Source organism: Brachyhypopomus gauderio, chromosome 15, assembly GCF_052324685.1.
Source record: "Brachyhypopomus gauderio isolate BG-103 chromosome 15, BGAUD_0.2, whole genome shotgun sequence".
In the NCBI taxonomy this organism is placed as follows: domain Eukaryota; kingdom Metazoa; phylum Chordata; class Actinopteri; order Gymnotiformes; family Hypopomidae; genus Brachyhypopomus; species Brachyhypopomus gauderio.
Window position 1 is genome coordinate 3,755,579 of NC_135225.1, and position 24,537 is coordinate 3,780,115.

At 40.2% G+C, this 24,537-nt stretch overlaps 3 protein-coding genes across 8 annotated transcripts in view; 1 reads left to right on the top strand and 2 right to left on the bottom strand.

Moving 5' to 3' along the window:
* Positions 1-13,765, bottom strand: anxa11a (annexin A11a). 2 transcript variants are annotated; one of them, XM_076974496.1, is made up of 15 exons: positions 13,633-13,765; positions 10,621-10,869; positions 9,896-9,990; positions 6,809-7,186; positions 6,567-6,654; positions 5,989-6,083; positions 5,642-5,755; positions 5,131-5,221; positions 4,906-4,985; positions 4,473-4,529; positions 4,299-4,392; positions 2,653-2,748; positions 1,285-1,343; positions 1,004-1,126; positions 1-781 (listed from the first exon to the last, which is right to left on the bottom strand). In XM_076974496.1, exons 2-15 carry the CDS (start codon positions 10,859-10,861, stop codon positions 722-724), a joined length of 1,671 nt encoding a protein of 556 aa, XP_076830611.1. In that variant the 5' UTR covers positions 10,862-10,869; positions 13,633-13,765; the 3' UTR covers positions 1-721. The 2 variants fall into 2 exon arrangements, with proteins under 2 accessions (XP_076830611.1, XP_076830612.1); XM_076974497.1 differs by lacking the exon at positions 1-781 and having other exon boundaries at positions 1,084-1,173.
* Positions 13,633-24,537, bottom strand: part of mocos (molybdenum cofactor sulfurase) — a 17,930-nt gene continuing 7,025 nt past the window's right edge. Inside the window, exons 15-17 of one of the 4 annotated variants that reach the window (XR_013121272.1) lie at positions 23,308-24,296; positions 18,915-19,221; positions 13,633-16,393 (exon numbers count right to left, since the gene is read on the bottom strand). Coding sequence is in view for 1 of the 4 variants with exons in the window: in XM_076974495.1 (XP_076830610.1) it covers positions 24,195-24,296 (102 nt within the window). In the remaining 3 variants the exon portion in view is untranslated. Of the gene's footprint in view, positions 16,394-18,914; positions 19,222-22,433; positions 24,297-24,537 lie in introns of those variants that run through there. The other 3 variants (XR_013121274.1, XR_013121273.1, XM_076974495.1) reach the window with 3 other exon arrangements.
* The window catches only part of LOC143476349 (poly(rC)-binding protein 3), a 32,339-nt gene continuing 21,584 nt past the window's right edge, over positions 13,783-24,537 (top strand). The window contains exons 1-4 of one of the 2 annotated variants that reach the window (XR_013121279.1): positions 13,783-13,921; positions 15,686-16,109; positions 18,583-18,751; positions 20,718-21,750. The gene's annotated coding sequence lies outside the window, so the exon portion shown is untranslated. Of the gene's footprint in view, positions 13,922-15,685; positions 16,110-18,582; positions 18,752-20,717 lie in introns of those variants that run through there. The other variant, XR_013121280.1, reaches the window with a different exon arrangement.

The following is a 24,537-nucleotide window of genomic DNA, read 5'->3' on the forward strand; positions in this document are numbered from 1 at the left end:
TAAGTTTGACACGCCACTTGAATGGCGGTTCATTTATTTATTTCTTTACAGCCATGTATTTGCCATGGTGTCTAACAAAACATACGGTGAAACAAAAAAGCAAAACTGTGAACACGTTTGCCTCTTCAACAGGAACAAACCCACGTGCAGAGAACTTATGTTAAAGTTATTATAAATGGCTATAATTTAATAACTATAATTTTACTTATAATAATGCATAACAATGTGACCTTGCTGTAGGTTGTTTTTCAAGCAATTCCTGTTTGGAGATTTAACTAGATTGTCAACATTCATATGCATTAAAAAAATATTGATTTGGTATTCAGCTGCTAACTAAAACATTAAAATTCAAATAGCGTCATCATTATTAAAGTAAAATATCTGACAATCACAGCGCCAGTGCATTTAAAAATATTAAATTTAATTTTAATTTTATGTAAGGCATAATATACTCAGCACTACGGGCACAATTGGAGAACATACACCCAGTATAGATATAAAAAAAAATAAAGATTTGTATAAAAGACAAATGTCACATAACATTTGCACAAAAAAAAAAACCAAATAACAACCTGCTTATATAAATGATGGCAACAGCATGCAATAGAGGTACAGTGTACACTTTTGTACGTTTCATAATATTTCAGAGTATAATTATATGTTTGTACAGACACAATATGGCACGTTTGTCCTCGTGGACGTGTGGTAGGCCGCAGGCTCCTTAATCGTTTCCACCACAGAGCTTCAGCAGAATCTTCTTGTAATCCCCGGAGGTGTCGCCCTGCAAACACGTGCACCATTAACACCACTCCTCCCTTCACACTGGGCTCGGCACTGAAGAGATGTTCATGGTCTTTAGTGATGGCACCATATGCTGGTACTCTCGCTGGTAGGTGTCATAAAACCGATCGCCCACAGAATTTACACAGCAAAAATGTTTTTTTTTAATGTTTATGGTCATGAAGTATGAGGTGTAGGGGTGATAGAAGGCCGGGCGACTCACAGAGATGTCCGTGTAGAGAGACTTTCCATACTTCGTCACGTAAGCGCGCCGAATATCCAGCATGTCCACCTCGGAGCGAGTCACCATAATGCGTATCAGGGTGCTATCTTTGGTTCCCGCACCCTGAACACACAAACGTGTCCTCTTCACTTTAAAAGCCAGGACTTAAACTTCACAAACAAAATCAACAGCCACTTTTGACATTTGCCAAGTATTAATTTCTTAGCTGAATGTGGGAGAGACTTTCATTTATGAGGCTGAATGAGACTGAAGCGGCTCACCTTCATGGCTTTGTGGAGCCTCTCGGCAAAGTAGCCTGGTGTGTCCTTGATACACTTCACTACAGACGAGAACACGTTTTTAGATTCAACACATGCAACACGGTACAATCCCACCCAAGACACAACACATTTAAAGGAATTCTTCAGTGCCAAACCTCAAAAACACATTTTATTCAATACTCAGAACAGATCAAAATGATTTTAGGATGTCTTTTGTCAAACGCTTGGTTTCAGAGACACAGATGGGCTATGAATGTCCTCCTGTATAGTTCCACAGGGCTTCATTTCTGGACTTAAGTCCAGAGGTTAATTTCAGGGGTTATTTCCAGGGACTCTTTCTTGTATCCTCTGTAGCTCTTAAGCCAAATCATATGACAAAATGCACTAAACATTCAAACTGTTCTGAACGCTGAATAAAATGTGTTTCTAAGGTATAATGAGTATTTCATTAATATTACATGCACCGAATTAGGTCAATTTACATAGTAAACAATTTACGTCACTCACAATCACCAAGGTAGTCTATATAAAAAAATATAACTACAAATAATTACAATTACTTCAAACAGTGCTTCTGTACCATAACACATCCTGCTACAACAAACACACAAACAAACATCCTAATGTTTTTCTTACAATAACAACCATCTAAAAAAGAATATACTTCCAAACCATCTAGACACAACTTAAAAGGCAGGGTAGATGTAGGGGGTGGAAAAGAACAAAAACACACCCTAAAAATGTGTGTTAGCCCACTAGAGCCCACACACAGATGTGTGTTAGCCCACTAGAGCCCACACACAGATGTGTGTTAGCCCACTAGAGCCCACACACAGATGTGTGTTAGCCCACTAGAGCCCACACACAGATGTGTGTTAGCCCACTAGAGCCCACACACAGATGCACACAAACACAACTCCATATTTCCTAGACACAACACTTCAAACAAACCATGCATCACACACATGAAAAGGGTCAGACAACACAGCAATGGCAGGTGTTTAGTACGGTTCTGATGAACTCCATATGAGGTTCTGTGTTTTTACCCTTAGCCTGGGAGTTGACAGCAAAGAAGGCAGTGCGAGAGATACACAAGAGTTAAAGCAACTCTTTACTTTCCAATATGTGAAATTATACATCTGATCACATTCAACGACCAAACAGTGCCGACTATACAGTCAAAATACATTGCAGATCACGCGCTACAAAGAACAGAACATACTACATACTAATACAGTCACGGACGTTTAGGTGATTATTGGATGCTGTGTACACATTTGCAAGCATGTAAGCGTGCATAGCAACTTAGGTTTACCATGTTTGGTGACCTACGCACAGTCACATAGGAGCTGCAGCAGCAGAACTTACCCACAGCCAGCATCCCGTTCTCCAGGTCTCCAGACATCTCCCTCTCGATGCTCTTCTCGATGTCTCTGCCACACATGTGCTGGTACTCCTGGAACACTGTTGTCAACACATCACCCCTTTAGACAGGCCTCATGCTGTGGACACCGCGGAGGATCTCAACCTGCTGCTCCACCTCGGTACCTGGATTATCGTCTCACGTGCATTATCAGCGCACGCAGGATTGTGGAACGTCCTGCGTTTTGCACGTTTCGGGTGTGTTGTTTCATAAAAGCAACGGGATTGCAAAAAAAAAAAAAAAAAAAAAAAAACCTCACATCTGGGACGGGGGTGCACGTGGGTGCCACATTTTCTAAGGACTTTCAGAGGGGGTTACACAGCAATACCTGAGCAGGTGAGTGACATAAGGCAGTAAATTACAAGCTTTAGGAGTCATGCTGAACCTACATAAGTAAAGCCACTGATTCATTTTACACTGGCGTATTTCATTCTCCTATTCAATATCACATCTTATGGACATGACAACCACATAATTTATTGTTCTGGGGGGCATTTGCTTATTTGATATCAATGAGAAAAAGAAAACACATTTTCAGGTCTTAGTAAAAAATGTAAGTAGAAGTAGTGTTTCTAAACCATGATTGCATTTCTCAAGATGTTCATAAAGACAGAGTGCGTTTGGTCATTCCATTTCTGTTCAATAAAGCCCTGAGTTGAACAGAGATCTGCCACAATAAAGAAAGAACTCTAATAAGACTTTTTATATTATGTTTAGTTCAACTATGTAAATATGTTCCAGTTAAATAATTTTCTGTTCAACTTCGGAACTCAAAGTCACATTCAGGAATTTATAAAGCACTGTATGTCAACACTGAATCTTCCTAAATAGTGCCTTTTACACACACTGCTTAACTGCTTTACTCTACTATGAGTCGAAATCTAACGGCATATCTGCCATTGTTTATGAATAATGCAAATATAAAGAAACACCCAGAGACTGTAAATCTGGTGAGGATTGTTGTAAGAATCTTTTTGTAGGGATTTAGAAAAGATGAGTCATGGTTGCCACTTTGATTTGAAAGTTTAGCTTGTGACTTTAAAGCGTTGGTTTGAAGGACTGGTGTGACAAACCAGGTTCAGATCACTGATTTATAATAAAGAAGGATCCTCTCTTATAGATCATTGGGGAGGATCAGTTTCTGTTGGGGATGTAAATACATCCACTCAGAAGAACAAAAGTCAAAATGGCTGTTTAACTCAGAACCAGCAGCCACTGGGGCACTAAGATGTCTCCTCTTCCTCTAAGAACAGGTCAACGACACAAGGAGTAAGAAACCAACTAAATTAATCTAGCATAATTAACCACTACATTAATTAATGGCCCAATTAATTCTTGGACCAATCAGGGAGCACTTTCAGAAAAGAATCATCACAGTATAACATTCAGTTATTTGGCAGTGAACAAAATTACCATACATTATGTAGCATATAGCAATTATACTATTACTGTACTAAAACCTTTTGTTCAATTATCGCTCACTTCTCTCTCTGAGACATACAGTAGCACCATTTAATCAGATTTTAAAAATCACCATGTTTTTCTCAACTGAAAATGAAACTTTAACAAATGAATTTAATAAATGAATTACCTGTCCTAAGATGAGGTTTGCTTCGAGCACACAGGATGGCATTAAACTTGGACTCGTCCGTGCCGAGTTTATTTTCTCCCGCTTGATAGAGAGTCTCAAGACAAACACAATACTTACATTATTTGAGGGATTTTAAGGTTGAATAATAACATGTTCAGTATGGTTTGTCTTTACCTGAGCATCTTGTTTGGCTAATGATATATCCACAGTCTCTCTCTCATCACGATTGCCCTGAATAAGAAGTAAAGAAAGAAAAAAGGATAAAAAAATATATAAGTGGTATTTCAATGCTGTGAATTAATCAAAAACATTTAACATAATGTAATTAGCAGCAAAAATGTCTGAAAGGGTCATTGTTAAATAGCAAAAAGTCTAGGCAAGTTGTTTAATCAGAACTGATAGAAAAGTCTTGTGATCTGGCTAGGAGGGCTAGGAGAACTGTCAAACCAAAATACTCTGCTTGTATCAACAGTTGTAGGGTCAGGGCTGAGAACAGGTCAGGACATTTGACCCATTTTACCATGTGCATTCTTGCATCATGTTTCGTAATAGTTCACAGGGTACACTAGCAGGTGCTTATAACATTAACAGCCAGTGTGTACCGTACCTGAGCCAGTGAGATCAGCAATCTACGGAAGTGTCCTGAGGTGTCTCCTTTGATGGCGTCCTCCACTGTCTTCTTATACTCTGGAAAAACATAACAAACCTGTGGAGTTCATAAAATGCTCAACTCTTGGGGTTCCCTGTGATTCAGATAATGCAGGAAATGCCAAAGACCTTACGGCAAATTCATATTTATAATTGCTGGATGTGATGCGGCATGAAAACAAACCAGCTTTGAAGATTTTATTGATTTCTCGGATCTCCTCGTTGGAGCGGGAGGACAGGATCTCGATCAGACAGCCCTCATCAGTGCCCGCCCCCTGCCAAGTGTTGTAATCAACAAGTTAAACGCTAGAGTATTCCCACTCACTTGACTTTATACATGAACTACTGAAGGTTTAATAACCTCACACCATGTTAGCATTTAACACCCAAGTAATCAACCTTGACTATAAACCACCTTCCTAGTTGGGGTGGAGCTTGTCATTGATAAAGATATATCCCTGAATTTTTTTATTGCAAAATGTTTTGCATAATATATTATTAATTATTTTCTTATCTAGGGTTAAAGTTAGGACACTTTTCCTTGTGATTTTGATTCTAAATCATATTCAAACTGTAGGCAGGTTGTTTAGACATAAAATATAAAGGAGTTGTCCATGTGAAGAAATATAAACAAACACATGCCTAAGAATTTTGTGATGTGATCATATGCTGCTGTTGTGAAACCGTTTACAAACCTTAATTGCATCTCTAATCTCAGAAGCATCATACTGTGCGGGAGTCTTCAACATGGCTAACACAACCTTCTCAAAGTTCCCAGACAGCTCAGACTTTAAGTCCTTAATTAAGTCCTGGAAAAACAAACAGACCAAATGAATATCAGCCCCAGCTGAATGGTTACCAACAGTACACCTGCAAGTCTCGGTCCAATTCAACATTTTAAAATCACTAACATGTTCTGAAAATCTTAAAATGTGTTCTGGAGAGGGAGGAGGGATGATATGAATGATTAAATTGTGGCAGCAATTAACAGGTAAATTAATACACATCTTTTCATGGGAAAAAGCAATAATGTGTGTTTTACCTTCCCATATGAGGTCTTATATGCAATCACCATTGGTACACGTTGCTTGTTGGAACGACTTCCTAGCAGATTAATGATGGCTTGTTCATCAGTGCCTGTTGAAACATGTCAAAGTCACCCAACACGTAAAGGAGGTACAGAAGGCAAACTCATGAATGACTACTTTTCTGGTGAATCCTCATTCTGTCTCTGGGATTAGCAGAACGAGAACAGCGTGGAGAAACCAGCTGAATCCTTATCAAGAACATGGGCACACACAAAAACTAATTTGATTCAAAAGTGCCACATTTTTGTTGCAAAAAATAGGTCACACACAAGCTAACTTCAAAAGCAGGACACACGCACACAAGATAACCTCAAAAGCAGTATGCGCACACAAGATAACCTCAAAAGCAGTGCGCACGCACACACACACACACACACACACACACACACACACAAACACAAACACACACACACACACAAACTAACCTCACTCAGCAGCGCAACAGAACTGTTGCCAAAATAGCCATTTATAAAGGAACACGTTAATAGGAAGAATGGAAGCTAAAAATAAGAATATAGCAAAAGATATTCACCAAAGCCTTTCATAGCCTTCCTCAGAACCTCCACATCTTTTAATGGATCAGCTCCAGGAAAGTCTTGGATTGTACCTCTGAATCCACGCTAAATGCAGGAAGGCAGGGCACCAATTATCCAAAATAAACAGGTAAAAAGGTTGACACTTTGTTCATAATTTACTTGTGCACAGGATTTTAGGAACAGCAATATCTATGAGAAAGATTTTTTTATATAAAGGGAGTTGAAGGGGGTCACTTACATTGACAGGGATAACAGGAGCACCTCCTCCGTATCCTGGCATTGGTGCATTAGGAGAGGGTCCTTGTTGATACCCTGGCATGGGCGCATTAGGAGAGGGACCTTGTTGATACCCTGGCATGGGCGCATTAGGAGAGGGTCCTTGTTGATACCCTGGCATGGGCGCATTAGGAGAGGGTCCTTGTTGATACCCTGGCATGGGCGCATTAGGAGAGGGACCTTGTTGGTATCCTGGCATGGGCGCATTAGGAGAGGGACCTTGTGGGTATCCTGGCATGGATGGATTAGGGGAGGGACCTTGTGGGTATCCTGGCATTGGTTGGCCAGGGGTAGGCCCTCCTGGGTAGCCCATGCCAGCCATCTGGGACATAATGCCTGGCTGAGGGTAAAGGACACAAAGACTGTTGGTTATGGGAGGTGGCAGGACCCTCAGGATGAGGATGGAATAATCACTCGGTACTTGAGAGGATACGCATGGGTTTGGATTTAGATCACCTATGGCACCACAGTGATTAAACCTTCACAAATGCACATAAATATACTTTTAGAAACCAGAAACTTCAGCTACAGATGAGCGCTCAGTGCTACAGGCTACGGTAGGGACAATTACAAATTACATCAAACAGAAATGTTAAGTATGGGATGAAAGACATCTATACATTAAGCAGACCGCAGTCAGCAGAAAGAAATAGATCATTACTGGTCCTCAAAGGGTCAATCTCAGTAGTGTGCAGGACAGAAATCAGACTGAAAAAGTCCAAAGATTTACACAGAAACGTTGTTACATTTATGGTAACCACTCTTTATATGACCTTTGACGCAAAAAGATGAGAGATTGGCCTGTAGTTGCCAAGGGAACCAGAAAAGGTGAAGCAACTGTGGACTTGGGAGCACACTAGAGAGAACCAGGGATGTGTTTATCAGATCGTCAGTCACATATGATTTTAATCTGTTGTATAATCAGTTAACACTTTCTACAGTACAATAACATGTGGTGTGACAGTGTTGAATCAATTAAACCAGCTCTACAGTCATTTGTGTTAATGGTGTATGCAAATTTGGCACATCTTGTTTCATTTCTGAAAACAGAAGGTTAGTTATTAGATTAGCTATTAGACTACAGTGTGTTTTATTAGTGAATTAAAATTTTTATTATGCATATTCTTCGATGACATAACCAAATAGAATATCAGGGATTTACATATGAACAAAATGTTAACTAAGTGATACATGTGTGTCTTTCTCCTCATGGCCTTATAATAAACTTGAGTATTGGGCATAAGGCATTATGTTACAAACTCATATTACAAGGCTTTGAGAGTTTTTAGCATCATATAAATGTTACACTGCACTGCAACTGGGCTTCTGATCGATAATATGAAGCTCTATTCTATTCTTTCTGAAAATTTCTATAGTTGTATATGGTTTGCTTTATTAACCCCATCTTAACTCTACTAGTCCACTAGCGTAATGTTGGCATATCTATTGGCCCTGATTTGATTACTTTCGCTATAAGTTTCAAACAGGTTTCCATAGGCCCCCATTTTCATACATTTTTTAGAGAATATAACAATATAACCACTATTCGTTAGTCCTCTTAGTTAGACACTTAGTCCTGCTTAAGGTAAGAAATAAACATGGAGAGGCAGCATTAAGCTATTATGCTGTTTCTAAATGGCACCAGTTGTCAGAGGATATTAGAAGAGCTCAAACACTTGATGTGTTTAAGTCTAAGATAAAAACGTACCTATTTGGCCAGGCTTTTGGGTAGATATTATTTTGCTCAGACACAGACACAACCCCACACTACACCCCAGTCTCAATCTCCTACCTCCTCATGCCCCTTCATCAAATACACATGGGTTCCTCCAATTCAGTTACAGCTCACATCATTTGGGGCCACAGGTCCAAACCGCCAGTGCTGTGCATTGTGCCTGTTTCACTCACTCGAGCCAAGGAAGCCTGTTTGTGTAACTGCTATAAACCGATGTTACGGACATCATGGACATACCTCTACCACACCCGCCTTCATTTCCCTCTCTCCTCCCGTAACAGCAACACAAACGTGTGTTTAAAGAGACATTTTCATTGTACTACTTTGATAGTTGACTTAATAAAGAAATTAGTGAGTACTATTGGAATGAATTTACATTTATGGCATTTGGCGGACGCCCTTATCCAGAGCGACTTACATTTTATCTCATTTTCTTATACAAGTGAGCAATTAAGGGTTGAGGGCCTTGCTCAGGGGCACCTCAGTCATGGCCTCAGGTCTGGGAATCGAACCCATGACCCTCCGGTCACAAGACCAGTTCCCTACCACCAGGCCATGACTGCCCTATTAATAAGCCAGATATTATTATTAGAATGTTAAATATAGTTGACAAATAAAACCTTTATGCTTGTCACTCCTTAGCTTCTACGTTTCCATAGTTACCTGTATTTTGCTTTACTTCCTGTTTTTTAGTTCCATGTGTTTCTTTGTTTTGGTTTCACTGGCAACGCCCCTCATTTGATTTTCCGCCCGTCATTGGTATGACCTGATCCTTCTTTCTCTCCTGACTACTCGTTATATAACCCTGTGTTAGTTTTGCCACTGGTCACTGTTTGGTTCTAGCCGATGTCACTGTACGCAGCCCATATCTTATCGGCAGTCACTGTTGTGTGTAACCTGCTGTGCTGCAGCCTGCAGGTGTGTCGTTGTTGTTCAAACCCGTTGTGCTGTGTTGGTTCTGGTTCCGATTGCTCTCGCCCTACGACCCTGAACCCGTTAAACTTGGATGATGGTTTATGCCCCTTGTTCCTCTTAATCTTTACATTCTCCTCTGGGTTCATATTTCATTTATATATAGCAGTTGATACAAGGTCAACGTTTTTTATCAAAACCAAATTATTGGATGCTTCGCGTAGAATTTAAAATGATAAAAAATATAGTTTTACTACCTTAAAGCACATCACAGTTCTGATGGATGAATGTCTCAAGGCCAAAGATAAAATAAAATGACAAATATTTAAGGAAGACTTTATGTAGCTTTGTCACTATGTATTTCTTGGTCATAGTCAACTTTTGAACACAAGACTTGCTTACCATTGCTGGCATACTGCCTGCACCAAATCCAGCATTGGACAGATTATCAAGACCGATTGAAGGCATTCCAGAGGCAGGAGGGGCTCCCCACCCACCTGGGGGACACAGACACACAAAACTGCTTTCATATATACATAAAACCAGTGACGGTGTCAATATAGTGAAACAACACATGACTATGCTATGTTAATCCAAAGTAGATGGTTTAATAACCATGCTAATGCTAATTTATTATAATTATATACTGTATACATTGTTTTGGGAAAAAAACATTTATAGGCCACTGACGTGAATTGTTTATATTTGTCTTAGGAGCAAACTTAAGCATAAACCATTAGCTACAACCTCCAGGGGGTTGAAAACCCTGATATTGCAGGTCTATAGTATTCTATAGCATTTTATAACATTCTATAGCATTCAATAGCATTATATAGTGTTATACAGCTTCTATAGAAGGACATTTAACAAAGCATCACAGTGGAAGATGTACATCTTAACATAAAATCTTAGGGGGTAAAATCTTAACATAATCCTTATAATCTGCACAGAAACCTAAAGCCATAGTACACAGGGCTATTCAGCAGTGGACCTTGTGTCATTAATAAGGAAGAACTGAGTCAGCCATTCAGATGTGTGCAAACCCAACAGAAGTTTCCGTTCCACTTTTGGTTACCATGCCTACAAGCCTTCAGCTCCCTGAGAGTCACCATGAGAAAGGCATATACCTCCTGGAATGGGAGGGTAGGCTCCCGGCTGCCCCGAGAAGGCCCCAGGCTGAGACGGATAGCCTCCTGGCTGAGGTGGGTATCCGCCGGCCTGAGATGGATAACCCCCGGCTTGGGGAGGGTACGTTCCTGGTTGTGGAGGGTAACCACCAGCCTGTGGCGGGTAACCACCCGCCTGTGGAGGGTAACCACCCGCCTGTGGAGGGTAACCACCCGCCTGTGGATATCCTGGGTAGCTCATGTTTTTGTCTGAAGAAAGAGTGAAACAATATGTCTTTTAAAAACATGTAAGCACTAAAATAACAATTTTCTTAAAAAAAAATAAAAAAAAATTGACATTTTCATGATGGAGAAGAATGACATCAAATGAAAATGTGAAAGAAATGAAAGACACAGGGACTTAATGTTCAGAATAAACGTTGCAAAGGCAATATGTCCATCAGTTGAAACAACTGATGCAGTAATTATATTACAACACTCTAGAGATAAATATGAAATTTAGAGGGGTGAAGAAATGTTTATTTCTCAACCCTGGTTTAGTTCTCCACATACCACTCACTTTTCACAGATCCCCTCTGAAAAGGCCCAGTCACCACCCAAACCAGAACAACTGGAAAACCGTGTTCACCAAAGTTCAGCCCAAAAAGACACTAGTAATAGATATTAGAAGCATGCGTCCCTTAACACCTGCTTCTTCAAAATGTGAACCAGTCCCAGTTGCCTGGTCTGGGCTGACTGCAAAACGGCAACACAACCTGACAGCTGTTCCTATAGCAAAATTAGCATATTAACAGTATAACTACCATGAACCAGCGTTCACAATATCATACTGCATGCATGAGTTCAATCCTTGATGATGTTATAGCCATCCATGGGTTGGGAGCCTGAGAGAGTCAATTGACTGTGCTCTCATTGAGAGAGGCGTGGCATTCTCACTCTCCCTTGTTATTTACAATGACACTGGCCAATCATGTGTGTCTGTGAGCTCATGCATCAGAAGGGGGAGGAGAGAGGAAGTCTCCAAGCATGTCACTCTGCCCCTGACACTCCATAAAAAAACAAGAAGCATGATGCTGTACAGTTTGAAAATGACATACAAGTGGATGTCATATCTATGTATATCCCAGTAACCTAGCACTAAAACTGTAGGTTTATTCAGGCTTATTCTAGGGTTTTCATATGATCTATACAAAATTGGTGTGAAAACATTTGCAAAAGTCTAAACATAATTATTTATAAATACATATTTACAAATATTACAGCTGTTATGCAAATCAGAGTTTAATATATTCAAACAGCTATAATGTGTGAATGGCTTAATCAATTTTTATGAAATCTGAAAGTCTTATTGGTTTTGGGATAGTAAGTAATTACCGTAAGTGTTTATGTACATTTTATTTATGCAGCACATTTAAACCAAAGTGCTTTACAGTAAAAATAAAAGCGATCACCACTGTTGTAACTCTATATATCCAGCGTCTATGTTTGGTATACACCACCCTCATTTGCCCGTTCAAATGCAAATATACCAACACTAACAACAACGCATATTCCACAAATCACAAACTGAACAGATGTTGAAAACATAAATATACATTAAGACTGGATTGGTGAGCTAAAATTGGTGCAGTTTGTCAATGATGCACTACAACTTATCTCAGTATTTCCTTTTTAGCTACGGCACACATTTCATATTAGATAATCACAAAGCACACCACCAAACAAAAATGCAACAATTTTTTTTATTATTATAGGACCAATCATGTGAAAATGGATAATGTTCCACAGTACATCTGATGGTTTTTCACTGCACACTTGCAGCACGGTGTTTGGGGAAACACTGACATAACTGTTAATAACCATTTATCAGAAATGGTGATCATGGTGGTAATTGCTTGCTGCTCATGTAGTTGGATAATGGATGACACCGAAACTGAAAACTTGGCTATTATTAGCCAATCAGGTTTAAACAAGCCTCTGACGGGCTTAACAGCAACAGGTCACCAATGTCGTGTACTAGGAAGTGAGTTTATAAGTCTCACTATTAGAAAACTGCTTAATGAAATTCACTGGCCAAACTTTTCCTTGGCCTTTCAGCCTACCATTTTGTTTTGCTCCATGAATTTGCACCACTGAGAAGCGATATCACATAATATACAGAAAAGTGTTTGAACCTGTGGACTGCCAGATATATTTGGCATTTATGAGTGCAGTTCTACGTTTTATTTAGCAACTCACCCAAAGCAAAAGAGGTTCATGAGAATAGAGGTCAGGCCAAGAGGTCCATGACCAGTGCGCTTTGCATTTTACAGCCAGTTAAGACTATTTGAATATTGGCACATTTGAAAACGGAGCTCTTCATCAATGGATTCCGTCTAACATTACACAAGTATGAACAAGGCTTTAGCTATTCTTAGCTATTCTTCTGGTCAGTTCACAATCATTTTTTAAATTCTTACCAGTGACGGTTAAAAGGACTTTAAGTCAGTATGCCAGGCTGTAGCCTACAGACTCACGAAGGTACTTAACATGTTACTGTATGTAAAGCCCAAGTTAGAAGATGGAAGTTTTATCTATAGGCCTGTATATACCAGTCTCATGCATAATTATGTAACGACCGTATATGCAAATAAAAGTTACACTAAAAGCGACTATAACTGAACGATTACGTGCCGTGGACCATCGTAACTATTAAAGGTCGTAAGTGAAACCGAACACGTAGCCTGTAATGTACATAGTTAAAAACACAAGATTTGGACCGGAGGGCCTAACGTCTCCGGGACGGGGAAGTGCGTTAGCCACGAGCTAGGAGCGCTTCAAGTGTGGACCGGACCGCCGTCAAATCATCCAGACGCTTTGAGCGCAAAGGCGGACAGGAGCGTCGAATTCGAACGAGGCCGAACATTCGAGAACGGGCCGGACCGCGCGCGCCACGTCCACCTTCGCCGCGTTTACAAAAACAAGGCCAAACAAACAAGCCGAGTAAACAACAACAACGGTCGGGATACTTACATAGCTGGCACTGCGCTTCAACGCTCTTCGGGAATAGATCTAGATCAGGAAACGACGGACATCTGTGGGTGGGTGGGGCACATAGCGAGTTCTGACGAAACACCAGGGGTGTGTGTGTGTGTGTGTGTGTGTGTGTGTGCGTGTGTGTTTGTGTGTGTTTGTTTAGGACACACCCGCCCAGCGGTTCACTTCACTTTCTGTGTTACAGAGTCTGTGAATCTATTCAGAACCAAGTCGAACATGCACTGGGCCACGACCTCGTCACTCGTCAGTGTACCGCGTTATGAAGGTCAGATCTTCTCTCTTCTGCTCTACTACGGGTGAAGTTTGCGAAAGAAATGAGCTTTTCAACCCGGAAATTGTACTAATACGTAAATAGTCGTTCTTATTCTATTCCAGTTACTCCTTGTATGTTCTTAGCTTTTGAATACAATGTGAATATTTGATGTCACATGTTATTCAGTAAAATTGACTGAGGTAAATGATATTTTAGTGGGATAAAAACGTTCAGTAGAGAAAACTGAAATATGTTTGAAACTACATCCATTCGTGAAGCATTTGTACATTCATATGAAACAAACATGGGCTACGCTTGTAGACATATGTGTCACACTAAACATTCACATATTTTATATAAAACATTCAGAGTTACACTCACTGGCCACTTTATTAGGTACACCTTGCTAGTACCGGGTTGGACCCCCTTTGCATTCAGAACTGCCTTAATCCTTCCCTTTGCATTCAGAACTGCCTTAATCCTTCATGGCAGATTCAACAAGGTACTGGACACATTCCTCAGAGACTCTGGTCCATATTGACATGATAACATCACGCAGTTGCTGTAGATTTGTCGGCTGCACATCCATGATGTGAATCTCCCGTTCCAACACATCCTAAAGGTGCTCTATTGGATTGAGATCTGGTGACTGTGGAGATGATTCGCACTTTATGACTTGGCGTGTTATCCTGCTGGAAGTATCCATCAGTAGATGGGTACACTGTGGTCATAAAGGGATGGACATGGTCAGCAACAATACTCAGGTAGGCTGTGGCATTGACACTATGCTCAATTGGTACTAATGTGCCCAAAGTGTGACAGGAAAATATCCTCCACACCATTGCACCACAACCACTATCCTGAACTGTTGATACAAGGCAGGATGGATTCATACTTTCATGTTGTTTACGCCAAATTCTGTCCCTACCATCTAAATGTCGCAGCAGAAATTGGAACTCATCAGACCTGGCAACGTTTTTCCAATATTCTGTTGTCCAATTTTGGTGAGCCTGTGCGAATTGTAGACTCAGTTTCCTGTTCTTAGCTGACAGGAGTGTCACCCGGTGTGTCTTCTGCTGCTGTAGCCCATCCGCCTCAATGTTCGATGTGTTGTGTGTTCAGTAATGCTCTTCAGCATGCCGCGGTTGTTTATTTGAGTTACTGATGCCGTTCTATCAGCTCAAACCAGTCTGCCCATTCTCCTCTGACCTCTGGCATCAACAAGACATTTGCACCCACAGAACTGCCACTCACTGGGTATTTTCTCTTTTTCAGACCTTTCTCTGTAAACCCTAGAGATGGTTATGCGTGAAAATCCCAGTAGATCAGCAGTTTCTGAAATACTTACACCAGCCCGTCTGGCACCAACAACCATGCCACGTTCAAGGTCACTTAAATCACCTTTCTTCCCCATTCTGATGCTCAGTTTGAACTGCAGCAGATCGTCTTGGCCATGTCTACATGCCTAAATGTATGGAGTTGTGGCCATGTGATTGGCTGATTCAACATTTGCGTTAATGAACAGTTGGACAGGTGTACCTAATAAAGTGGCCGGTGAGTGTATACTGCCCATAATTCCTTCGTGTCTTCCCATAACTGGCCAAGCACAGTAGGTCATAGGTATTTTCGTAATCACTAGTAAGTACATGCTAGGTTAACTGAATTGAATGAATGGAGTGTTTTGTGTGAAATGTGAATGATTTTAAGAGTAGTCCTTCTGAGAATGTTTTATGCGAACTGGCTGACATGCATTTCCTTTTATGAAATACATTGCAGCTATGACCTACACGAGTGGCGACCACATACAAAAGGACTAATATGCACTCAACAAGGCCTGACAAACCCAAACACAGAGAAACACTGGGCCAGAAACTCTGTTCAAAAGACCGTTCTTCTGGCGAGGACTGTGAACATTCACCAATTACAAGCTGTACCAAAGGTCGCTGCTATCAAACCAGCAACAAGTTCATCTCAAGGTTTGAAACACAAAGGAAGCCTACGATCCTTCCCCCAGTATGTTTGCGGTCGGCCTGCACACTGTAGGTCTTCTCACCTCCATGGTACCTGCATCCTGTTCTCCAACACCCATGACCGCTGAGCATCAGCTCAGTCACTTTCACATGAAACAGAAGACTGAATGCATCAGGTCCACGTGTCGTCTCTGCTACACTCAAACCTTCATCAGGTGTCTCCCATTCAGGTAGCAAAGCAGTAATTACAGATTAAATGTAAAAAAATAAAAATCAGTACAAAGTCACAAAGATCTCCAAAAAACTTCAAAGATCACCCTTAATAAAGTTCTGGGAGTACTGTTAAAAGTCTTAATATTGGTCACCTTAGTTCATGAGGCCAGTTAGGGACCACGGTGCTTAGACGTTTATGTGGGTAGTGCCGCCACCATCAGCAACAGCCGTGTTTATGTTGTCCTGTGTGTCCATGTTGCAATGCACAAACTATTGTGTACTATGCAACTGCATAGTCATCCTGTAAAAATAAATATAAAACAAACAAAAAAAAATCATCATACTGTACCCAGTTCAGAAAGCTTTTTTTTGCCATGTCCACTTAAACAATGCAGTGCAAGGAGTAAAGAAGGTCTTAACCCTCTTAAATGACGATTGAAACATGTAGCCATGCAGGTACGATGTTTAGCACTTTTGATTGTGTTTAGGATGCAGAATAGACCTTCTCAACCCTTTGGTTTTGAGGAAGGCCTCACTGGTTTGGACAGAAAGTTGGAATATTATATATTCCTGAAGATAATCTTGTTAGTATGCAGAAAGACATTTGAGTGATAGACTAATCCCCCAGGCAGGGTTTGAAGGACAGGTGTTCTAAACATGGCTCAGGAATTATGCTACACTGGAGACCTCCATTTATCTCACCAAACCTGACAAGTGTACCTAAGTTATAATCTTTTTCATGCTGCTGTTTATGAATTTCAAACACACGAATATTGGATGTAATAATAAAATGATCAGAAATGCTCCCTTCATTTGTGGACTACATTTGCCAAAATAAGAGTCCCAGTATATTCCTAATGTAAATGACGTTGGTTATATTTGTAGGGTGTAAATAATATGTAGTATTGCTACTGGATTACTTCTGTACTACTTTGGGCAGATTTGAATTTTCTAAATGTATGAATGCCTGAAGCTGATTTTAAAAGTTTACTTGTGAATTTCTGAGTAATAGAAAGGTGAGGTGCATTTCATATGAAAACCTAACAAAAAAAACTTAGTTGCAACTCTAGGGTTCAGGATTCAGGTTCAGGTTAATGATATTAAATGCAATGCAATTTCACTGAATGCAATGACATTTACTGTGCAGATTCTTACCAAAGTTATATTATGGTTGCTCTTCCAATCACTGCTCACCATCCCTGACTAAAAGGTTTCGCCTTTTGTAATGTATGTACCACCAGTAGGAACACAGAATCCAGTGCTCAAATATATACGCACAGATATCTATAAGAAGACTGGATGCATGTAAATATTCCAGGACTGGAGTCAGTTTAAAGTTCACAAAAAGCATCCATGCATCCACGCAAGACCCACAACTGACATGTTTGACTGGAATAACAAGCAGACTGAAGATAGAAGAGAGGTATCTAGAACTCACATGTACTTTGACTTTGAATTCTTGGAGACACCTTACTGTAGCCTGGAGGTCTAAAAATACATTTTAAATAAATGGAAGACAGGGAGGGAGTAGGTGGTAGTGAAAGAGATGAAATGAGAATGTATACGGCTCAGTATATGAGGTGGCGGAGATGAGCAGACATATCTCCGTCTCAGAGTTCAATTACTACGTAGGTCTGTTTTGTGACCTTATTTTGGTTTGTAAGAAAGAGCAGACACTATAATAGCTCATAATAGCATCTGGACTAATCAAACACAAGCGGATGTTAGTACATCACCATACAGACAAGTCAATAATATAGTTAAAGTATAAAGTAAATACGGGTGGCATTCAGTATTTTTAGAAAACAGAATATATTTCCATTTAAAGTTCCTATTAAGTGCATCTCATTTGTTCATATTTAAGTGGAGTAGAACAAATTGAGGTAGAGTTTAAAAGCGAATGTAAACTCTTTTTTTTACATTTGCACTGGATGTAATTAATACAATTTATTTGATGTAGTAACTGACTACTGTTTAAGTTCAGACAAGTCCTCTTGAGTGCTTGATGGACATCCATTGAAAAGGTGGTCTGTGCTGCTCAAAAGTGATTCATGCAGCTGGCATTGAAAATTAGGAAATATTCATGAGATGGGCATGCCATCTCGTACAGCACCTGAGAAGATGTGAAAGTATTTTTTTATTTGTTTACTTTTACATTTACACATTTTAGCATTTTTCTTCCGACAGCATCTCCCTGTGTCGCTCCCCTGCTCTGAGATGGGCCTTGCATCATATCTCTGCCAGTGTGGCACCGCATTCTGCAATATGGTGTTTGGCATGTAACTATATTACATACCCAAAAGTTTGTGGACGCCTGACCATAATGCCCACATGGGCTTTTTGAAACCCCTTTCCAAAACCATGGGCATTAATATGAAGCCCGTTTTCAGCCATATGAGCGTCTACTCCATGGTGAAAGTGTGACACAAGATTTTGGAGTGTGTGATGAAATTTGTCCCCATTCAGTTAAAAATGGATTTCTGTGGTCAGGCACTGATGTTGGATGGTTAGGCCTCCCTCGCAATCAACATTCCAATTCATCCCAAATGTGTTGACTGAGGTCAGGGCACTGTTCAGACCACTGGGGTATCTCCTCACTCATCAGCCCTTGACACAGGCATGCTGGGACAGACCTTCTGCAAACTACTGCAACAAGATGGTAAGCACACAATTGTCTAAAATGCTATTGTATATCGCAGTGCAATTGCCTTTCACCAGAACTAAGTGGCCGAGCCTATACCATGAAAAACAGCTACATTCTGCCTCCATAATCAAATTTTACTGTAGGATTTATTCATTGCAACAGATAATGTTCTCCTGACCTTTGCCAAATCCAAATTCATCCTTCAAATGCCCCGATAGAGAAATGCGATTCACCACTCCAGCGGTTTCCACTGCTCCAGAGTCCAGGGGTGGGGTGCGGTACATTGCACGTATGTGATCTTAGGCACACGCACTGCTGCTCTGCTATGGAACTCCATCTGCCGAAGCACTCAGCTCTTGTGCAGGTGTTACTCGCAGTGGTAGTTTGGAGATCCGTGGGGACGGATGCAGAGGAGGGCAGGAGCAACACCACATGCAGCACTCAAGAGTCCCTGCTGGGGAGAAAAAGTGGCCCGGACTGGCCCACTAATATATATATATATATATATATATATATATATATATATATATATATATATATATATATATATATATATATATACACACATTTTTTTTAAAGCATTCAAGTGCCTCTCCAAAATGAATTATGTCACTAGCCTCGCGAGAGTGTCTGCAGTAGCCCAAGTGTGTGTGTGTGTGTGTGTGTGTATATATACTGTATAAGAATCTATACATGGCACGTAGTGTATATGTCAGCTTTTATTGTCATATGGACAATATTACGTCCAGCAATAATATGATTACGAAGCCACATAGTGGCATAACAAAATAACTAACAAACTTAACAACTTGACCCTGACAAAATACAGGGGAAAAACAACTGGAAGTCTACTGAAACCTACATTGTTCACTCAGTGAGTAACCTCTGCAGCTTTTCTTTTTTCTCTCAGCTTTTCTTTTTTCTCTCTCAGCTTTTCAGTGCCACCTTTACGTTTGGTAGTTCGTTTAGACCAGGGGTGCCCACACCTTTTCAGCTTGCGAGCTACTTACTCTCTTCCTCACCCAGAACCAACTCCATGATCCTAATCAGTCTGGCTTCAAACGGGCACACTCAACAGAAACTGCCCTCAAAGCAGTGACCGAGAAGCTCCATGCTGCCAAGGCTAACAAGCTATCATCAGTTTTAATTCTTCTAGATCTTTCTAGATCTGACACGGTCAACCACAACATCCTCCTCTCTGTTCTTTCTAGCCTCGGTGTGATTGGCTCTGCTTGGAAATCAAATCAAATCAAATCAAATATATTTGTATAGCGCTTTTCACAACACATGTTGTCACAAAGCGCTTTACAGGATTTACAAGGTTAACAATAATATGGGTCCAAATTCCCAATGAGCAAGCCAAAGGCGACAGTGGCGAGGAAAAACTCCCTAGATGGTGGGGAATAGGAAGAAACCTTGGGAGGACCAAGACTCAAAAGGGAACCCATCCTCCATTGGGCGGCCCGTTAACACACAAATTACACAAAAACAAATTATACAGATGAATACACAAGTCACAAATAAATCACACAATCAGTCTAAGTATAAGGTAACTAGAATGAAAGTTTTGGGTGTTGATATTGTCAATGTAAATGTCTTGTGATGAACGCCAGGTTTTCATTCCGTGTCAGAGTGATGATACTGGTTTTGTAGGCTCCGACTGCAGTGTTACTCCCCAGGTGAACCTCGAAGAAGAAAGATATGTGATGTGGTAAATATGTAACAGATTATTCAAAGGCCAAACTAAACAGATAAGGAAATGGTTCCAGTCATATCTTGAAGACCGTTCCTATCAGGTAACATGGAGAGGATCTACATCCAACTTTCCACTGGAGTCCCCCAAGGCTCAGTCCTAGGCCCTCTTCTCTTCTCGTTATATACTCGTTCCCTTGGTGACATTATTTTGTCTCATGGTTTCTATTATCATTGCTATACTGATGACACCCAGCTAATTCTTTCCTTCCCTCATTCTGACACCTAGGTCTCTAGGCATATCTCTGCATGCTTGGCAGATATTGCTTCATGGATGACTACTCACCACTTGAAGCTCAACCCTAGCAAAACTGAGCTTCTGTACATTCCAGGAACCCCAAACCGACACAATGACCTCACAGTCTCCTTTGAGAACATCTTGTTAACACCATCAGAAACTGCTCAAAGCCTGGGTGTAACGTTGGACAACGAGTTGTCCTTCTCAACATGTTTCAAAGCTGACCAGATCCTGCAGATCTACGACCCTTCCTTACACAGGAAGCTACTCAAGTGCTTGTGCAGTCTCTAGTAATCTCGAAGCTGGACTACTGCAATTCTCTACTTGCAGGTCTTCCTCTACGGGTCATCAGACCTCTACTACTAATTTAGAATGCTGCAGCACGACTGGTCTTCAATCTACCCAAGTTCTCACATGTGACTCCTCTGCTACACTCTCTTCACTGGCTTCCAGTAGCGGCACGCATCAGATATAAAACCTTGATGCTTGCTTACAAAGCCAAAAATGGACTGGCCCCACATGATGTCCATGGTAAAAAGCCGATCTGTACAGCGAACACTCAGAACCTCAAGCTTGACTCGACTCGAAACTCCATGTATAAAGTCTCATGGAAGACAAAGCTCCAGACTATTCTCCGCCCTGGCTCCAAGATGGTGGGACGATCTTCCATTAGCTGCTAGGACTGCAGAGTTTATTGCTATCTTCAAGCGTAGACTGAAGAATCACCTGTTTGTTGAGTTCTTACCAGAGCACTAGATACCACTTTCCGTTGTTCTTAAATTGTATGTCTGTCTTGCAAAACACGAGGTAATGATATTGACTCCTGTAGTTTAGTAGTAGTCTGACTCAATGGTGTCTTGAATTCTGGCCTATCCATACTATTACCTAGGATGTATTCTGTGATCAGAAGCAAAGCACTTTGTAAGTCGTTCTGGATAAGAGCGTCTGCTAAATGCCGAAAATGTAAATGTAAACTTATAAGATGACCTAGTCAAAATGATCTACCTACAATAAAAATGCAAAACAAATGTATTTCTTCTATTATAATTATTATATTATTTAAGTTATTATTATTATTATTATTTAATAGTATTACTATTAATAATAGTATTGCTATTTAATAGTGTATTAAACCAAGGACCCAATCAAGGTCAAGGACCCCTTATATTTTACATGATGTCTTCACTTTTTTGATAGAAACACCATCTCTCTCGTTACATTCATCCATCTCTGATTAGTTTTTCGGGTTTGTTCCCGCTGTCAGCGCTAATCTCGCGAGAACCGACACTCGGGCTACTGCAGGTTGACACTCTCGCGAGACTAGTGACATAATTCAGTTTGGAGAGGCACTTGAATGCTTTTAAGATATATAGTACAATACGGGAAATTTACGGGAAAATATTAATACGGCAGGACGACGGGAAAGAGGGGTAAAATATGGTAGTTTTCCGGCCAAAACGGGAGACTTGACAGGTATGGATTTTGGATTAAAAGAAGCAGCTTCTTTTTCTTCCTCAAAACAGAAAATCAGGCCAGCACTATTGACTACAGTTGAATTTTTAAAACAAGGGTAAAATCAAACTTTAAAAAATAAGTTTAAAGAATTTATTTCCAGATGTCCAGAAGTGATGGACGCAAGACTGGGAGAGTATCTAGACCCTGCTTGCTGGTGTGCTGACAAATATTAGGGTTATGACAACAGGGTGACAGGATTTTTTAATTCAGGAGAGTTTTATATAACTTACACATGTAGCATTGTTCTAATTCACAAGCTGAGCAAAACAGCAAAGCTAAACAACTTCCTGTTCTGTGTAAAAAAAAAAAAAAAACCCCAAACAGATAGCGTTGCTTTCACTGTGTTTTACGTGCTCAGTCCATGTACCTTTCTACCACAGAGACATCTTTAGTCTCTATCTTTAGTCTGTGGTCATTTTTAATGCTCAGTATAGCATATGCTAAAGCTTAAAGACCAACACTTCTGATCTCCACTCAGTGCTCCCAGGAAACTAATCATGTTTGTGCTTGGTCGTGCAACAAACTCTGGCTTGTGGTATTTGACTGGCAGACAGAGACATGTCCCTTCTTAATGCTGTCAATTGTGCTTCCTGCTCTGTATTCAATGTTACTTCAGCCTCCCTGCCCATCAATTTCTGTGTCATCACGTCCACCACTAAACATGAAGAGTGCTTGTGTCTTTCCTCTAGTGTTCTGGTCGCCCATGAGTATGACAAAATGGTTCAAAAACAGTGTGGCACTTTGACACTGGATAGACCAGTGTAATTTTACAATGACAATAAATCATTTCATAAACATTTTCAGTAGATGAAAGCAAAACCAGGTCAGCCTGACAAAGAAAGAAAGACCGAAAATGTTATTAAATACTGAAATTTTAACACAGCTTATTTATATTGTGGAATTAAAACAAATTTTCTAATGTGCTTTGACATCATGTCATGGGATTTTCCATAGATACTATCCACTATGCAGAAAAGCCCTACAAAAATCACTACTCAAATTATTTCTAACATTATGCTAGCAGTTGTAACATTATGCATTGCTTGTGTTCAAAATGTAATCTTACCTCAAATTAAGCAGCAGATAATATTCCTCAAAATGTACTTCAGATCTGCACAACACACTGTGCAGAAATGATCTCTCCGTTGGCCAGCTAATGTTAGCTTTGATTATTAACGTGTCAGAAAAAGACAAACAACAACAGAGCTCCTGTCAGCAGAACACGTGCCAGTTAGTGTCTCAGCCAGGCCCGTGTCTTCAGCTGACAGTAACAGTCCCTACACTGTCCTTGGACAACAACAGGAGACTGTCTGGAGAGGGTTGGTGTTTTTGGGGCAGATCTCAGAATCCAGGAGTGGCTCTGTGTGGGAGTCGGCCCTTCTTTGACAAGGAGAACTTCACTGCAGAGCAAGGCTGTGATTAGCCAGCCCCCCCCAGGCGAGAGGCTACGAGGTGGCTGGGAATATTCACACTGCAGGGCATCAATAACTAAAACACACTGGCTTTATTTCACACATAAAATATGCACACTACATGTTCAACCATGTAACACATTGTTGCATGTAATCATGCATATCCTCCCTGGTTAGATGTTGTAGATTTGGTAGATTTAGATGCATGCTTTGGTAGATTTAGAGTTTAATTGGTTCATAAACTGTAACGCATACCCAGGTACAACTTGAGAGACAGAACTTCTTTAGAACAAAATTTATAAAAGAATAAAATGGAATAAAATGGGAAAGTATGTAAGAACTAGTTCTGTTTATGTACTTTGGGAAAATTCTTGTGTATGTGTATACAGTCTGTAGAACAGGCCTGATGCCATAATAATTAGAGAAAGTTTTAAAATTTATAAAAAATTTAAAAATATTTAAAAAATATTAAATTACGATGATTTACATTTAAAAATTAAAGCAATTCTAGAGTAACTCTGGATTCCTAAAACACATGTGCCTATTCTAGTGTGTGTGCAATAACCTGGGAGCCAACAGATAAAGTCAGATGTGCGTCGGGGTTACTGTGTGGTTGATGAAGCAGGTAAACACCAAACGTCACCTGTGAAGGGGGAGATAATGCAGCTAATGCTAAAGTAAGGGACATACGATCAGTGCATCATTCATATATTTATTCACAACAGAACAAAAACGGAAATATGTTTACATTTGTTTGAATAAATTTACAAATTCTTCAGGCCTACAATTTCCACTGTAATTTAAGTTATTCCAAACTGCAGCAAATCAGCTACTAATACAATATCTACATACATACTCTTACATCTAATTACATCTAGATGATG

Bases quoted from the DNA above. Each gene is read 5' to 3' on its own strand.
- anxa11a (XM_076974496.1), bottom strand. From the start codon at position 10,861: ATGAGCTACCCAGGATATCCACAGGCGGGTGGTTACCCTCCACAGGCG. The intron at 4,393-4,472 runs GTAAAGACAAAC...GTTTGTCTTGAG, and splicing joins TAGCCAAACAAGATGCTCAG to ACTCTCTATCAAGCGGGAGA. The intron at 1,344-2,652 runs GTAAGTTCTGCT...TCTCGTCTGTAG, and splicing joins GAACGGGATGCTGGCTGTGG to TGAAGTGTATCAAGGACACA.